This window comes from Solanum pennellii, chromosome 7 (genome assembly GCF_001406875.1).
Source record: "Solanum pennellii chromosome 7, SPENNV200".
Lineage (NCBI taxonomy): Eukaryota > Viridiplantae > Streptophyta > Magnoliopsida > Solanales > Solanaceae > Solanum > Solanum pennellii.
Window position 1 is genome coordinate 924,788 of NC_028643.1, and position 19,131 is coordinate 943,918.

General features: G+C 29.3%; 1 protein-coding gene and 1 long non-coding RNA gene across 3 annotated transcripts; one reads left to right on the plus strand and one right to left on the minus strand.

Moving 5' to 3' along the window:
• Positions 1-9,196: 9,196 nt before the first annotated feature.
• Positions 9,197-10,149, plus strand: LOC114077891. Its single transcript, XR_003579254.1, has 2 exons — positions 9,197-9,279; positions 9,850-10,149. It is a non-coding gene; the product is annotated as an uncharacterized LOC114077891 (long non-coding RNA).
• Positions 10,150-10,474: 325 nt separating this feature from the next.
• LOC107026340 (uncharacterized protein Cbei_0202) lies at positions 10,475-19,073 on the minus strand. 2 transcript variants are annotated; one of them, XM_015227272.2, is made up of 13 exons: positions 18,662-19,073; positions 17,262-17,324; positions 15,886-16,329; positions 14,670-14,741; positions 14,417-14,542; positions 14,113-14,328; positions 13,558-13,605; positions 13,193-13,354; positions 12,738-12,899; positions 12,193-12,286; positions 11,650-11,768; positions 11,513-11,557; positions 10,475-10,976 (listed from the first exon to the last, which is right to left on the minus strand). In XM_015227272.2, exons 1-13 carry the CDS (start codon positions 19,001-19,003, stop codon positions 10,743-10,745), a joined length of 2,127 nt encoding a protein of 708 aa, XP_015082758.1. In that variant the 5' UTR covers positions 19,004-19,073; the 3' UTR covers positions 10,475-10,742. The 2 variants fall into 2 exon arrangements, with proteins under 2 accessions (XP_015082758.1, XP_015082759.1); XM_015227273.2 differs by lacking the exon at positions 18,662-19,073 and adding an exon at positions 17,921-17,967.
• Positions 19,074-19,131: the final 58 nt, after the last annotated feature.

Consider the following 19,131-nt stretch of genomic DNA (forward strand, 5'->3'; position numbering starts at 1 on the left):
TTTTAAAAAGAAATTAAAAAGGGGACCAATTACGTGGAAGAAAAATTATGATTAGTCATGTGTTGATGATTTAACATCATTTTTAACTTAATAATAAATTAAATAAATAAATAAAAGGACCACTTGCTTTTTAAGTCTATGAAAATGATATAATTGATCATGATGAGTACATATCACGGGGAGTTCAATATTTTTATTAAAATCAAAATTAAGTCCCAAAACACTTTTAACTTTTGGCCTAAATAATATTTAGGTTACTTTAATTTGCATCATAGCCATTAAAACTTAGCCATAATTCTTGGTTATATTTATTTATATTTTTCATTATAGAATTGAAAAAAAGATGATGATGTCCAATTGGCCAAACGGTAGATCGATAAGCCATGATCAATATAGGTGTAATACAAACGCTCGAAAAATATTAGAGATGAAAATTATCTGTAGATATTTTTAGAAACTTTTAAATTTTTCGATGAATTTTGTCTCCAAATATGAAAATTCAATATCTATAATTACGAATTTATTATTTATGACTAAACGGTAAATATATAAAGTCCAAAAAAGATTTATAAATATAACATAGAAGCCTACTTAGTTAATTAGTCTATTGTATCATATATAACATAGGATTAATTATTTTGTAATTCAATTTTAATTTTCTTGCATTTAAATCAATTGTATGTTATAACCTCAACAAAAAAAATGCAATTAATGCATTCCAATAATATTACTAAATTAATTGTAGGAATTTCTTGTTGAATTATTGATTTTAATGAAACATTTTGAGTAGATCTAACAAACAAACAATTGGGAATTATATAGCCTTTGTTTCTAGTTTTAATAATTAATCTATTAATGCAGCTTTCATTTAATAAAGTGATAAAGCCATACAATAATCTAAAGCTAGAAGTGTATTTAGTTTTCATTTTTCTTATGTTAATTTTATTAGAAAAGTCTGAAAAAATAGCGTGAATGTAATATTATTTTTATGTCAAAAAGAAAAAGTAAATATTTTCAATTGACCATCAATTTACGTAAAACATTTATATAACAACAGAAAATATATATGGAAAACAATAGAGAAATATACAACAACAAATAATATGCTAATTTAAATCACAAAGGAATTAAAATTGAAGAATAAAATAATAATTAAGATAGTAATAACAATATATGATAACAAACTAGATAACACTCGACTATTTAACTTTCTATCCTAATATTCGACTTTCAAATCTTCCTTTTTAGAATCGATCATATCCTCGATAAATTAAAAATATATCATGCCTTGTCAAGAAAAATACTATGAAAAATATTCTTTCCAAAATATTTTTAAAAAATTTAGAGAAAATGATTTTTCTTTTATGGTAGAAAAAATATTTTTTTTACAATAGTTACAAAACATGGTGAAAAACTCAAAAGTCAATGGCCCCATGCTAATGAAGAAACTAAAGTGTTATAAAGTTACAGCTTTGTCTTCTTTTAAGGTTACAATTATTTATGTTTTGACCCCATTTTATTTGTCTTTTTATTGAACTACACTAATTTATCGAGTTGCGTTTAGTTATGTATTTTATTTAAAAAGAAAAATATTTAAATTTTTTGTAGATGATAAAATAGTTCAATTTTAAAATATTTTGTTTTTAATTAAAAAGTGAAATATTGAAATATAATTAAAAGAAGAGAGAGAAAAAAGGATGTTTCAATACAATATTCACATTATTTTCTAATTCAACTTTATATTAAAAGTTCTTATTTTATGTGTATATTTACATATAATTTTAGAGAACAACAAATAAAAAAAATGTCAACTACAAATATAGTGATATTTTATATATATTCATGAAAAATACTTCTCATTTATATATATTCATGAAAAATACTTCTCAAATATATAAAAAGAAAAGGATATTTACTTTTCTTTTTATTGAAAAAAAACACTTATAAATAAGGTTACATTCCAAAATCAAAATCTAATAATTTATTTAATTCATTTTTCATGTATAAAATATAGTGAGAACATTATTCTTCATTTATTAAAGAATAAAGCAAACCAAAATCATATATATGTATATATATATATATATATATATCACATGTATTGCAACTTTCATATGATGAAGTAGGGTTTTTATATATAACTTGTGAAGTAGTGATTTTGATTTCTGAATTATTGATAAATTTTAATTTTAATTCTTATAATATTTAATTGAGTGTATTTAATCTCAATCAACATTTGTTTTTTATTCCTCCGATTGTTAGTATTCACATTTTTCTTAATTATTAAATCGTTCTGAGTTTCATCATGTAATAACTCATGTATTGTGTTTACGTTACACAGTTTTTCCATATTTGACTTTCTGAAAACTAAAAACATAAATTTTATTCAATCGAAGATTATATATTGAATCGTATATTATAAGAATCGAAACCTAAAATCATTAATAATTTTTTCTATAAGCATGAAGTATTTATAAATTAAATTCTTGGGGGGTCTAGCTCAGACAATAAAGGTCCACATAACAAAAATGTTACATAGACAAAAGGACATTTTCCCCAACTTTTTCATCACAAAATTTGTATGATATTTTTCTAAAAAAAAATAAAATAATAAACACTAGCCTTTAATTAATTTCTAAGTACAATAATTAATATATTAATCATTTTTCTTATTTCTTTCAAATAATATTTTGCTTCCTATTGGCAAGTATTAGTGTTATTAATGTATTAACTCTTCAAGGAAGTTAATTCAAATCCATAATACTAATTATTTATTGATACCATTATACCATACGTTAACTTGTACATGTTTTGCTTGAATGGGTTATTTTAGTTCATTTTTTGTTCAGAATTTTGATTCTTTTTATTACAAAAATAATAATGGCATGGTCGAATTATAATTGGCCACGTATAAAAAATGGTTTTGTAAAATTATTGTTAATGGCATGAATAAACCTTTTCTTAAACGGTAATAATATAAATGAATCAAACTTTTAACGAATGAATAAACAAGCCTTTTCTAAAAGTTCGATAATATATTTGAGCCTTTAAAAAAAAAAACACTAAATGATGGGTATTCATGTGCTAGCTTTGCTAGGCCTATACAATTATGGTCACTATTATCAAATAAAGACATATCTTGTGAATTCCTTTTGTTGCTTTAATAATTTATTACCTATAATTACTTCTGATTTATTATATTATTATAAATCTAGTAATTATGATCAATTCATAGTTTATTCAATTTTTGTACTGGTTTTATTATGTTTCTAAGAAAATTCCAACTTCATTTGAATTAATATTATTTTACGTAAAAAGCGTCTTTATCAAGGTAAAATTCGTTCTAGTGTAATAACTTCAAACTACCATAAAGGTAAACTAGACAGGTCTTATGGCGATGAGTTTGATCGAGAAAATATGCATGAGTTTTTAAATCTGACTGATGATCTTAATTAAAGATTATTTTCTCAACCAACTCAATCATCATTGCGAAAATGAGATACAATATTTCTTAGTGCAATTTTATGTCATTATGTTTCAAGAAAATTCCAAAAATTTGATACTGTCATATATGTTTGTACATCCATAAATGAATATGGAACTTGTCTTTGTATTTTTTTTGAAATTGCTCAATTTTGTCCTATGCTATATTCTTAATATAATTTTACCTTTATTTTTAGAAAAAATATATATCTTATTTTCACCTTAATTCATGACGGAGTTTTAATTTTACGAATCAATTTATTTTTTTTTCTTAAAGAATTTAAACATGAGGAGTTCGAGCACTTATTTCATGTTGAAGCTTCGTTAATAATAATAACAAACATGATAATTTGCGTACGATAAATGTAAGAAAGAAATATCAAAAAATCTAATTGATGGTAAAATTAAGAAAGTTCAAATAGTATATAGGTAAAGTTGGACATTTTCCATGAATAAGTTCCAAGGTACAATAGTTCAAATTGACTTACAGTTTACAAGTTCACGTGAATCTAGTAACTTTTGTCTGTATATACTGTATATAAAAAAAAATCACTTAATATGTTTAGATATTTACTTAAATTCAATCATTATAACAAGATTGAGAGCTCACGAGTTTGAGTATTGAGAAAATAACCTTTTTCCAAATTGATTGCATTCATTCGATCCTTGGAGTCTAATTATTTTCTAAACGCCATTCATAACGAGAGCTTAGTGTACCAAACTGTTAAATACCAAAATATTTTTTTCTCTAGTTTAGTGGAATCAATTTCCAGATGAAATGTAAAATATTACTAATTTTAGTCTATTATTTACTAATTTTGGAAAACAATAAAAAAGACATATTTTGATTGCTATACACAAGTTATATTATGGACACATAAAAGTTAAATTTGATATTTATGTAATGTGTAGGTTTGTCTCTATTTATTGAATTTTCTTTTTCATTAGGCCTACCAATTGTTTTCATTATTGATTATTGTCACCTAGGCAAAATTAAACCTGCATAAATGATTGAACATTTTTTTTTAAAAAAAAATATTTATTTTTTCTTTTTCGATGTTTGATATGCATATTAAACCTCAACTAGTTCAAAATCTCAAACCATTTATTAAAAGGGAAAATGTTACCGATCCTAAGAAATCTTTATGAAAATATCAAATTAGATTTACGTTTTGTTTGCCTTTTTCAAGATAACAGATATAAAGTATACACTAATTATATACCGTTATACACGTATTGTAGATGGATCATATAAATAATATATATACATTCCTCTCTCTATTTTTAATTTAATTAATTGTATGAGATTGCTATTTAATTCAATTAACATAAAGAGAAAAAAAACCTAAATGTACTTGAGAAATAAATTTGAACATTTCCCCCCTTTTTTATAAACATAAAAAGCTACTCTTTTTATTGTTAATTTTAATAGTGGACTACATGACTATAATGTGACATATAGAATCAAATTATAAAAAAATCATAAGACCACAAAAGCATGATAAATAAAACAATAATTTTATGATCCACAAATTTTAAAATTAAAAAAAAGTACAAACAAAAGAGAAGGAATTATCAACATATTATCATGATTATCGTGGTATAGTAAGAAATAATAATGATCAAACTTAGGGCCCGTTTGGATGGGCTTAATAAAAACAGCTTTAAAAAAGTACGTTTGAAAGTGCTGAAACTTATTTTTAAAATAAGCAGTTATGCGTTTTGATAAAAGTGCTGAAGTTGCTATGCCAAACGTGAAAAGGGAAAAATGGAAGAAAGAGATGTTAAGGTTATGTGGGTAATTTGGAGATTATATAAAAATATTAAGGGCAAAAAAATAAAAATGTGGTCAACTTAAAACAGCTTATAAGCTAAAAAAAAAAGCACCCTACCCCAACTTTTAACTTTTGGCTTAAAATAAGTTTTTTTTAACTTAAAATAAATTATTTTAATATTGCAAACAGCTAAATAAGTCAAAAACCAGCTTTTAAGTCAGTTTGACCAGCTTTTAAGCTGAGCCAAACAAGCTCTTAATGGCCTTATTGATGATATTTAATAATCTACTATACTAATAACATATTGTTCTAGTTAATTATTAATTAATATTGAGAAAAAGAATATTATTTCAAAAAGTAAATAAATTAGGAAAAAAAGGGTAAAAAAAATTAAAATAATTGGGTCTACAACTTAGTTCAAAGCTGTGATCTTTATGAAATAATTAAGTATAATTACCTTCTGTTGGTTATAAGAAAAAATAAATAACCTAAATTATTATGTAAAATTTGATACCTATGTAAAAAAATATTCTATCACATAAAAAGCTAAAATACTATTATTCAAACTCTTGTTTTCAGTTTATAATACTGAAAAAGTGGATAAAGCAATGGATAAAGATACAATTAATGCATATTTTATATCATGCATAAATATATATTTATATATATATATATATATATATATATATAAATAAATAATATTATAAAATAAATAAATATTATAATATAATTAAATTACCCAAAAGGACAAAATGAGTGATGAGTAGTCATGTGCTTTGATGATTTCAACTCAATTATTAATGACCAAATCAACTTAATTTATATTTTTGCCAATGCTTTTGCATGTCTTTTTATTGCCTCAAACATGTTGGCTTCTATAGTTTTCTTGATTATTGAGTGACTATTTTTTTTAATTAAATTATACTTTGTTACATCCTCTTTTTAAGTCTAAAATATAACCAATTAAGAAGAGTTGTAGTAGTAGTAAATGGATTTTAATTCCTAATTACGGATTTCAGATTCGAGTTCTGGTTATATGAAATAATCACTTTTGTTAAGATGTTAGCCTCCTCCCCCCCACCCCTCCCTCCCCCCATAAATATGAGTTTACGCATGCCTTAATACAAGCATCGGACATCAGAAATAAAGATTAAACAACTTGATCATCAAAATTGTGATTGAGTTCTCTATGCTTTTAATTAGGTGTAATTGAATTTTTTGTGCACTTAATCAGATGTATCAACTTTTAAAAAAAATGGAGATTAGCTTCTTGAAAGGAAACATTTTACCCTCTTAATTGATTTATTCAACAAATTTAAATTAATCGGATAAATAGAGTTCGAAAACCTAGTGACTACTAAAAAGATTATAATAGATAACTAAATTATTTTGGATGAGAAGTAGCATGTGGAGTTTGTTTCTTTGGAGGGGAAAATTATAGAAAATTATTCACTTTTTTTTATTATTTTTTTTTAAAAATAAATAATGCTTGTTTTGTTGTTCTTGCAAGTAATTTTATTCATGATTCTTGTCATTTTACTTCTTTTTTTTTGGGGGGTTATTAATGATTATTTTAGTTTGTTTTATGTGGCTTGGTCCATGTGCTAGCTTAAGTTAAGAGGAAATTACATTTATAATATATTTTCCTACCATATAAATAAATATATAAATTTTGATCTCTAACCATTAAAAATTGACACTATAGTACTAAGAGCAAAATATGGCTTCAACTAATTATCTCAAAATTGAGACTTTTCTCTCCATTTTACAAGGTCTATCGAGTTATTCTTTACAAATTGATAAACAAAACAATTGATAAGTTATTCTTTTTACAAATTGATAAAAAAAATAATTGATACGAAATGAAATTATCTAAAATCATAAAAAGAAATAAAAGTCTCTTTAGAATCGTTATGATATAACTTAACATGCCCTCTTTCCCACCCCCTCCCTCCGCATCCTTAGAATAAGCGATTAAAGGGCGTACGTCCAGACCTCACAATTAAAGCGTGAATAACATATATCATAATAGCTCAATATTGAAAAATACAATAATGAAAGGAACTATCTTTAATATTGTGTGAAAATATGAACTCGGTGCTAACTCAAATCGAAGTTAGCTCATGAAGTGAAAATGATGTAATATTATACAAATGTAACAATTTAACAATTTTAATCCCTTGATTATTATTAAATTTAGATTTAGATTTTTAAATATACGACTCATCTAACCTTTAAATTATTAAACTTATAACATTAGAAAGTAAAATCAAATATTTAGTAATTCTTCCCACTTAATCACATCATAATTGTATCTTCTAAATTAAGTTTCTAGTTTTTGATAAAATTGATTATTTATGATGATGAATTAATTAAATTTTGATTACCAATCCATAGAATAATCATAAAGAAACACACCAGAATGTCTACATAATTAACCAAGAACAAATAATTGTTTACTGATAACTAAATTTTCCTTTTCAACAACTTTTTAATAATTTGTAAGTTGTTATAAATGCAAAGCTAGATAATTAGCACTTTATAATTACCATGGTAAATATTAAAAGGACTAACAAATTAAGAAAAAAAATTCACTTTATTTAATGAAAAAAACCATATCAATAATTAGTTTGGAGCTTGATATTTTTCTGTTTAATTATATACTTTATAAAAGTTTTAAATAAAATTTAATATTTAAGTTTCTTGAAGGTTCTCAATTGGGCTATGTTACTATGGTCCGGATAGGAAATTGGCCCGACTCGATAATTTAAGATATCTCATAGAAAATTTCAAGTTAGTTACGTTACGTCTATCCTTATTATTTTTTATAATAATAATAATAAATATGTATTTCTTATTTTACTGCAAAAAATCATTTAGAAAACCCATGATTTACGTTATAATGTACAATGAATCCATAGCAAAAGAACAACAAATTGCCAATTTGTATTTTTGTCCAAAAAAAGACTAGGCTTGTTGTCCACAATTTGTATGATGAAGACATATCATATGTAATGTGACTTTCAATTAATAAAGTGAGATTTTTGTCCCTTTTCTTGATAGGCTTATTTGTCAATATATTCACCCTCATGGTATTTGTGACACTCGTGACGAAAGGGCGGACCGATAAAAAATCAGTTAAAGAGAAGGATTGATCAACTTTTAAGTTGAAAAGCGAATTAAGAAGGGGTTCTAGATGAATCTCATATTGAACGAAAGAAGAAAGTAAAGAGTTTTATAAAGTATAATTAATAGCATAATTAAGTTCACGAATGCATGCACGCTTTTGAACTTAACAATGACGTGAGTCTAGTGATAATTAATATATGTTATGAACTTGAATCGTAATAATATATATATAAGAAAATTAGAAATCAGTCTTTATTATTACGTTGAACTTACCTAGTACAATTTACATTTAAGAAGTTAAAAATGGTAGTGTATACGTAGTTTTACATTTAATTTTAAAAAATAGAGAGTTTATTTCTGATAGATTCTCAACTGAAGTAAATGATTTGAGATATACAATAATAATAACAATAACATACCAGTCAAATCCCATAGGTAGAGTCTGAAAAGAGTGACGTATACACAACTTTATCCAAATTTTAAAAAAATAAAAGAGATTATTTTCGATTTTAAAAAAATGATTAGTCAACCAATAAATGATGATATTAATTTGAGAAAAATGGGGTCATCATTCACTTAGTTTCAACAAACATTGAATTGATTTTGTGCAAATTTAGAATTGGTAAAATGTCATTAATGTTTTAAGTAACAAAATGATCTTTAATCCAAAAAGGGAAAATGAATTGAATAAGAATTTCCTATAAGAAAAAAAAAAGGAATATCTTTAAACCAAAAAGGGAAAATAATTTTAATTTTCAACCCACTATAAATATGTATTAAAAAATGTTTTCAGAATAGAACTCAAAATTATTTGAGAAAAAAATGGTGTCCATCACAAAGCATTTGATTTTTTTCACTTTACTTGTTTTTGTCATCTTTCCTAATCATAAATGTAAGTATAATTAAAAAAAGTTAATTCTTCATTAAGCCTTTGAAATTAAAATTAGCTACGAATTTCGTCGTTAAATTACTAGCTAGTAGCCGATATAATAATTTATCACTAAATAGGATTAGCAACAAACTTTACTGTTGAACTACAAAATTGCCTAATATATTGCAAGATAAAATTAGTGTTTTATTTTATTTTTCAACTCGATATCTAATATTTGTATTGTAGCTCTTTGTAAGGCCCATTAAAAGGTATAATACTCCTTACTAGACTTTTTTTCATATCTATATATAAAAAATTAAATCTTTTCGCTTCTTGCTTTTTCTTATTCTTATTATATATATATATATTTTGAGTTTCGATTCAACCATCGATAACCTAATTATTACTCGAACCTATTTCTGATTGAGATTAGTGGATGGATTTTGTTCGTCTCACCATAATTCTCAACAGTAATTAAAATGAAATTAACTCTGATTTAATTATATTGGCTTTTTTTTTTAATTTGCCTCTCATCTTAATAATCTTTTTTTTGTTGTTTTAATTAATTTTATCTTATGTTTTAATATATAGGTGAAGAAGTATTTGATAAATTGAGTATCAAATATGGGAGAAAAGATGGGATACTTATTAATCTTGGCAAGTGTTTCCAATTCACAATTAACCAATGGTGTTGTGATTCAACTACACCAGTAAAGTGTTATGATTCAATGGAGCATTGTAAACAAAATTGTCCACCATGGACTACTAATCATAATTAAGATTAATTAATTAACAAATCCTCTTCTAATTAGAGTTTTTGTTAAACATCTTATGAAGCTTCATATATGAAATAAATAAGTTCTTAGAGTTATTGCATAATGTATTTTTTTAGTTCTTGGGTTATTCGCTCAAGCATATTTATCGTTTGATTAATTAATTATTCTGTTCTAATACCTAAACAAATCGAACTAACAAAATCAAATAAAACTTTTCATATCATTTAGGCATAAAATTGTCCATATGGAAGCATACGAGGGTAAACTTCGTGGAAGATTCTAGAGTTATGAAGAGATTTTGATACGACTCTAGAATATACTCTTGAAAGACCTAGAAAACTCTAGGCCTCTATAAGAATTTTAGAAGTAGGTTTATTTACATCTTCGCGATCTAATTCGAAGAAATTTATTTGAGCTTATAAGATCATGGTAAAGTGATATCCCGTTAAAATCTCTTTCAAACTTTTCCCCTAAATAGACAAATAATCTCAAGTTGCAAGACAATGTAGAGATAGATTACATAATTTTTGTTCATTATATAATGGCCACACATCAACAACAACATAGACCACATACGTTTAGAATCTACTCTGAATCTTGAATTCGCCTCTGATTGTGACGAACTATATATGAAGAATTGCTAGATCAACAATGAGCGCGGCATATGTTTTACACAATATAGTGAAAACAAAACTAGATATAGTTGTGTCAATATTTTGCAACTCCAGCACTGTGAGCCTTCCCTAAAATCGACTCGATGCTGCCCTTGAAAAGACCTAAGCTTTTCGCTAAAGCAAAGCCGCTATACATGCCATCAACAGCTGCACTTACTATCCCGCCAGCGTAGCCTGCTCCTTCTCCGATAGGGTAAAGCCCCTTTAACGATGTGCACTCGTAAGTGTCAGCACTTCGCGAGATCTGGACAGGGGAACTAGTTCTTGTCTGTAATGAGAAACAAATGAAAAGTTACCAGTTTTGGTTCAAGAAGCAAGAAATGTGCAAGTTATTAACTTGAGTTCAATCTTAAAGGGTCATCAAACTATTGGAAATAGATGGACAAAGTTTTGTAGTCAGAGGAGTTATTAATCTTTTGTTACGCCTCAAATTTTAGGACTTACGCCTTATGGATCTATGTTTCTAATTTACGCCCCAAAGCGTTTTTGGTATGCCGCGCCCCGAGACTCGCCCCGGGACTCGCCCCCAGAACGATTTTGAAATCACTCGGTACTAGCTAGTTTCCAGATACAAAAGAACGGAAAAAAAACCTTTCGAGTGAAATAACAAAAGATAAGTGACTTTTCTGATACAAAAGCAATAAGAGGGACTTTGTTGACCTATTTCCAATAGTTCTGTTTACGCGATCAACTCTCCGAAAATCCATATGTAAGGATAGATTATATGCTTAATGAATTTAGAAGCATGTAATTTCCGAAACATAGAGCAAGTAAGCATATGATTAAATAAGTTGGGTACATTACCTCTACTCCGTGAAGAAGAGCACTATTTGAAATAAATCCCGGTAACTGTAGTTCCAAGTTCAACAGAAATGATGTTAATTTTCCGAGACGAACATTTAGTGATAATGATATATCATGTTCGCAAGGCAGGAAAATACCTCTTTGTCAAACTTCAAAAGTGATTGTTGTAAAGAGCTGGTTATGTGACTAGGGAATAGTTCATGGAGATTTGTTGCCTTAACTCCTAATCTATAACTGGACGATGGCACTGACGTCCCTGTAAAACAAATTGTAAGCCAGATAAGTATTTCTAGTCCGCTTCCTGCTCTTCCAATTCAAAAGGACTTGTAGTAAAAAGTGTGTAGTTAATAGTCCCAACAGGGGTGCGGCATCCTCCTATAATAGTAAGCAAGAGCAGCCAGACGAACTACTACAGTGAGTCTAGTATAGTCAAACCTCTCTACAACGATGTCATTTGTCTGGATATATTCCAACTTCTCACTGCTGTTATCGAAAACATATAATGTAACATAATATGAAAGTCGGTTTCAAAGAAAACTTGACCGTTATACTGAAATGTTGTTATAGAGGGGTCTGACTGCAACTAAATGAGTGATGAACCAATAGAAGTGGTAGCCATGGTATTTACTCCAAATATCTAAACCCCCAATAATGCCACCAACCCCAACAAAGAGGTTTACCTGACAATTTGTTGTCGAGAAAATCGGTCACTGTTTGAACAGGTACCACGAAATTGCCTCCGCCCATTGCAGCTGCCCTTCGCTCGAACATCCTCTGAAATCATACAGTCGAGGTGTAAATACTTGCAAGTGAAATATTAGCAAATGATAAATGTCTTTAGTTTATACTTGTTATTGCATAAAATGTTATGGCTTCTATCTTCTGCCATCAAGATAATGCTGCAATTGCCAATTTTTCCAAAATAAATTGACTTTATTTCTCTTTCAATGTTAGAAATTACTCGAAAGTCAAATCTTCAGATCTCGTTCTATTTGATGCATGCCAATCAAATCAAAGTACACGAAGTAAATAACCAATCAGCTCAACCGCTTCTCTGAGGCAAAGACGAATTCTTATAAATTGATTTTTCTTCCCTAAATGTTGGTAATTATCTGCTTAATTTTCATTAATTCTCAAGAAGTTTGATATGAACCTCAGAAATCCAAAACGAGTTCATAATTACATGTTTATTTCTAAGCGACCAGTATGGACAGTTAAGGAGTACCTGAAATTCAACACCAGCGAGAGGTCCGTGCAAGTCCAAAGCAGCAAAATCCTTTGACGAGACTGTAACAACAAGTGCAGCATTTGCCCATTTAGATGACCGTCGGGAAAAGGACATCCCATTGATACAGAGCTCCGATGGATCAGTACTTGTTAAAACTACCTGCCAAAATCTTGCCAAGTAAATTATATCGAAATCGACACTGAAGACTATTGAAAATACATGTCTTTCGGAAATCACCAACTTAACATAGGCATATAAACATTTCTAGTTGTTGTCATCACTAATCTACATTGTCCGTAAGTTGGGTCCAGGGAGGGTAGGATGCACGCACACCTCACCCCTACCTCATGGATGTAGAGAAGTTGTTTTCAATAGACCCTCGGCTCAAGTGCAGCAAATCAAAGTAGTTATGAAGAAGGAAATTCGGCAGTAATAAAAAGCAATTGTTGTACCTGGCCACCAGGACACATGCAAAAGGAGTAACAACTGCGATTTCTTGGTGCAGAATTTGAAGGCAAAGCAATAGCATTTGTATCAACATATTCAACAACCTTGTAATCAGCAACAGGAACTTTTCCGCGTCCACTTTGAACTTCATTGGCCAATCCAGAATACTGAATATTATTGGACCAAAAACACGAATTGTTTTCATGTTAAATACCACGTTATAATTGAACTTAGAGAGGAAAATAACAAATACTGGCTCACAGATAATGAAATAGCTTAGGAAGTCGAAGGACAACTCTGAAGTGCAAGAGGGAAAGAGTTAATATACTATCACAAATAAATTAAAGATTGATTGTGTTCAGTAACAAACCTGTATGCTGTTTATTAATTCTTGAGGATGCTCAACCCGCAGGCCGACCTGCAATTAATACGATTTATTAGGAGAATGATTGTGTTTTTGCCAATGATGGAATACCAACGAGATTATAGCAGAAATCAGAACCACGAGAGTCAATACTAATGAACCGAAGACATCAAGCCAAAAAAACGGACAAGCTCACAGACAACCCAAAGACAGGATTGCAACTCCTGCATGTCCTACCAAGTAGTCCAAGGAATTATGATTTCTCAAAAATAAAGGAAAAAAGAAACCAAATGGTTGATAAAAGTGAGGTTTTGATAACAATATAGAGATGAATACAATTCAGACATTTCCTTACTTCCGCTAACCATATTTTGGATAAAACTCCACAAGTGAAGTTTCTTTTGACAATTGGTTAAATAGTATTCTTCAGCATTAAGGAAATGTTGGACAGTTCCAAGGCCTAAAGCTATAAGCATATGTACACTTTAGATAAAACACAAAAATTATAAATGGAAGAAAAGAGATACAAACTATATATATTTATTATGGACAGGAGCTCACAGCAAAATCCTTTTCAACAAGGCTGACCCCATGAGAAAGAAGCATCTGATAGGTATCGCGTGCAGAATGCCCAACTGCAAGAACCACTGCATCGTACCCCAACTGCTGGTTCATGAAGTGTGAGCTGTTATCTCTTGAATTAGAAACTTTAACACCCACCACATGCTTATCTTTGACAAGTAAGTCATCTACCCTTGTTCCAAACATGACGGTGACCTGACCATATCAGCAATAAACGAAAATTCTTACAAGTCTAGAACTTTCACATTTCTTTCCTAAGAGGCATAAGTTATAAATTACTTACACCCAACTTTTCAAGGTATCGACGGAAATTTTGAAGAAGTGGAACCAGTTTATCAGTTCCTAGATGAGGTTTTCCATCAACCAAAATTTTCTGTGGAGCTCCAAAGTGGACCAATGTTTCCAAAACCTGGAAAACAAGATCAAGGTTGAATGACAAGTATAATTGACAGAATAAACACATGTTAATTAGCACATGGAAAAGACTGCATATGTAAACAATCGTAAGTACAATTTTCCAGGATTAAGCAACTTACTGCTAAAACACTACCGCTGTTTCTTCCAATTCTAGTAACTAGCTTCCCGTCGCTCCAAGTACCTGCACCACCCTGTCACACATAAGTCCTTCGTAAATAAGTAGCTAATGAGAGCCAATGTCTGTAACACCATACAATCTATTTGACATCAGAAAACGGAGGTGGAAAACCAGTAAGGTGCTGAAACTGCATACATAGCTAAATCACTGAGAGCAGTTACTCGATCCAAGCACTAAACATCTCTTTTCAAATCTCACAGTGCAAGTACAGAAATACAGATTTGATTAGAATCAGATTTGACATCAATCTATTTCAAAGCAAAAAAAAATGTTCAAAATTAATATATGGCCTGTACAACATCGTTTACATCTAAAGAGCAAGGAGAAGATGAAGTATGGAAGAAACACAGAACCAGAAATATTATCAATTTAAGGGAAGCCTGGTACACTAAGTTCCCAATATGCACGAGGTCCAGGGAAGGGATGGACCACAAGGGACTCTTGTATGCAGCCTTACCCTGCATTTCTGCAAGGGGTTGTAACACCAAGCTCCCTTGGAATATGTCTATTTATACAAGAGTTTCAAGAATAATTAGAAAATTATTTTCATTTGTTTAAGGGCAGTCCTGCTAGTTTTCACATCAATGGGCAATATACTGGTTAATAGCATAATAATAAGTCAAACAGCTTATCCTCTAACTTAAACAACCAATTTGCTACATAGTTTACTCCAATAGTTGAAGTAGATGAAAATCTAAGTGCAGCGCTAAACATGTTAGTCCTGTTACAATGAAAAGAGACCCTATAGAATTTTAATCAGGTCTAACAGGAAGTACTACGGCAGTTAAAGGCTGGTATTATTCGGAATACCATGAAACCCCAAAAGAATTCTACTACGGCCAAAAAGTTTCGCATCTACATCTAGTGAGAGTCAGCTTTCACATTGAGTGTCCATGTTTTGTCATTGCAACGACGAAAATTAGTTCTTGAAAAGTATTTTGAAATCATTAAAATCAAAACCAGTTATCAACTTTATTTGGTATTGTTGCCTAAAAATACTTACCCATTATATATTTGTAATGTCACAAATTCTTTCATGAGCTGCAACAATATAAGTCAAGAATAGTTGCACAAAACAAAAACAGAGGCAGATTGCAGAAATTAATCTCAAGAAGCTGGAAAAACCTTTGAAGGAAATAAGTGAATCGGGATATAACCTCCCCAAAGCAAAAGTTGCTCTCCTCTTGCAATATCCGTCGAACAACCAGAGCACCAATGTCACGGCCCCTTTTCTCAACGGGTTCTCCCCTTTCCATCAGTGTAACATCTGCTCCAAATTCAGCAAGGACAAGAGAAGCAAACAACCCTGCAGGCCCACTTCCAACAACTGCAACTTTTGGTTTTCTATAACTTGCATTCATATGTGATCCATTGCAGAGATTTCTATCTCCGTGTTCTGAAGTAGTTGCATCCTGACCCGACTTTCTGCAAGCATGTACAATGCTCATTATGTCACCAGAAGTCCTGTCATGAGGCAAATGCTCAATTAAGCCAACCTTGGGTTCCAATTCAGAGATGAATTCCCAAGTACGAGGCTCTAAATTTAGTAGTTTGTGGACATCCACATCAACTGTATATACAAACTTCTGTTCCTTTTGCAACTGCAATGAGGTTAATGTAGAAGTTAAGTACATCAACAACTGTAACTATTATATATTTTGTTTCAAGCAATTCAATGCTAAGGCTACATAATCACTAGTATCATCGTCCCTACAGTCCTAAACTATAATCAAGGATACATCCATAATAAGCTCAATTACATGAGCATCCTAAAATGGTAGAAATAAGTAATCGGCAATCATTGATGGAATATGCTCTAGGTCTGAATATGATCTCTTTTTTCCCACCATCTTTCCTTCAATTCAATACATTATAGCATAATCAACTTAGGACAGTCAATGTTCATTGAAGACTGGAAGGAAATAAAGCAAAGAGCTAATGATGGAGAAAGGAGGACCTGGAAAGCATATACTAAGGAGCTATCTCATCCACAAGTATATACTTAAATATCTTAATTAGATCACAATAAACAAGATTCTGTCAAGTTTTTAATTGGAAACATGCAATTGATTGAAACAACTTTTTTTATAAGGGCAATTGATTGAAACATTTTAATCTATTGAACTACTTTAGTACTTGGTCCAAAAAGTTCTACATTCGTTCTCCTAAGTCTTAATGGAAGGATGCAAAGATGTCTTTTACATCTCAGCTTAAAGAGCTTGAACTGCAATAAATAAATGAAACTATAGATGGTGGGGTATTTGGATAACTTTTTTCTGGTCAATGTGATCATGATCTTTGGGTTTTTGGATATGCCAAATCATATTTTGGATTAAGCACATTTTTACAATGGATGGAAAGACCCTACAGATTCATAGTCTAGATTTTTCACTATGGTTGAATATATAATATTAGAAAATCAACGTGCAGGTTACTTGATACAGAAGCAAGAAAACAAAAGCTGATATATATAACAAACTCAACCTTGATATAGAGGGAATGTTTCAAAAGAGTTGCTTTGAGGAAAACGAACCTTGCGAGCATCAAAAGATTTTCTAACAACTTCAAATGCCTCCTGTGGCAACATTGAAGCAACCTACAAAATAGATAAGAAGAGAACCTTTTGACATCAAATGCAAAAATCTAAAGCTGACTGAATCTACCGGAATCCAAAATTTAAAATACAAAAACTCCCTCTGCCAAATGTTGACTTTTGAAGTCATAACAATAAATTTGACTATCAATTGACTTATATGTATCCTTTCTAACTAAATACATAATATTGACAGTTTCAACTACAAGTGTTCTATAAAGAGTGAGCAAACAGACCACCAAATCAAATTATGCTATTTAATATGAAACTAATTGAACAGAAACTCAAAAACCAATTCTCATTTTGCAATTTCTATTACTTTCACTCAACAGAAAACTCAAGTATATTCTAATGCTCACTGAATTTATTTCTACAAAAAATTGCTCAGATGGGCGACCAAAATGTCTTTACTAAGTGAGACTAACTAAACAAAAACTAAAAACACAATTTTTCATTTTCTACTACTTTCACTGAATAAGAAAAAATTCAAATATATATTCTAAAGTCCACTTAAACGGAAATTTAAGAACTTTAGCAATTTCTACTACTTCCTTTCAACAAAAAGAAACTCAAATATATTCTTAAGTTAACCTCTTCACCGGAAATTCAAGAACTTTAGCAATTTCTACTACTTCCACTCAACAAAAAACTCAGATATCTTCTAAAGTTAAATTATTTAACCAGAACAACAACTATAGCAACTTCTACTTCTTTCACTCAACAAAAAAACCTCAAATATATTCCAAGTTAGCATTTTAAACAAAATTTCAAGAACTTCAGCAATTTCTACTGCTTCAACTTAACAAGAAAACCTCAAATATATTCTAAAGTTCACATTTTTCCAGTAAATTCAAGAACTTTAGCAATTTCTACTACTTTCACTCAACAAAAGAAAAACTCAAATATATTCTAAAGATAACATTTTTATCTGAAATTCAAGAACTTTAGCAATGTGTACTACTTTTACTCAATGAAAAACTCAAATACATTCTAAATTTAACTTTTTTACCATAAATTCAAGAACTTTAGCAATCTCTACTACTTTCACAAAACAAAAAAACTCAAATATATTCTAAAGTTAACAATTTTACCAGAAATTCAAGAACTTTAGCAATCTCTACTACTTTCACTAAACAATAAAACTCAAATATATTCTAAAGTTAAACTTTTTTAGCAGAAATTCAAGAACTTTAGCAATCTCTACTACTTTCACTAAACAAAAAAACTCAAATATATTCTAAAGTTAAACTTTTTTAGCAGAAATTCAAGAACTTTAGCAATCTCTACTACTTTCACTAAACAAAAAAAACTCAAATATATTCTAAAGTTAACATTTTTACCGGAAATTCAAGAACTTTAGCAATTTCTTGGAGTAAAGCATCTGAGACACCTAAGAAATCTTTTCCAGGGTCTTTATGAACTGAAACACTAAGCTTTGAGAGCCTCCAAATCCCTTCAAATTTGTTTTCAACATCAACTTGAGCTTCTTGTTGCTGTTTTAGCTTCTTTTTCTCAGATGGGTACCTCAATTTTCCTCTTCTTTTTACCTTCTTTGAACATGTAATGCAAAAGGGGTTTGAGTATAATGAAAAAGATTGAGTTTTTGGGAATGTGAATTTGGGATTTGAATTCAAGAAAGAAAAATGAGAAGGGACTAAATTTTTGGTAGAAGCCATGGACATGGTTGAAAATTTGGAGGAGATAAGATTTTAGTTGGGATGTGTGGGGTTTTAGAAGGGGTTTTGGTTATAGATACAAAATATGTAAATTTCTAAAATCCCTCATATCAACATTAATAATAAATAATTGT

Bases quoted from the DNA above. Each gene is read 5' to 3' on its own strand.
- LOC107026340 (XM_015227272.2), bottom strand. From the start codon at position 19,003: ATGTCCATGGCTTCTACCAAAAATTTAGTCCCTTCTCATTTTTCTTTC. The intron at 12,900-13,192 runs GTACAACAATTG...AGATTTTGGCAG, and splicing joins GCATGTGTCCTGGTGGCCAG to GTAGTTTTAACAAGTACTGA. The intron at 10,977-11,512 runs GTAATGTACCCA...TTCTCATTACAG, and splicing joins CTCTTCTTCACGGAGTAGAG to ACAAGAACTAGTTCCCCTGT.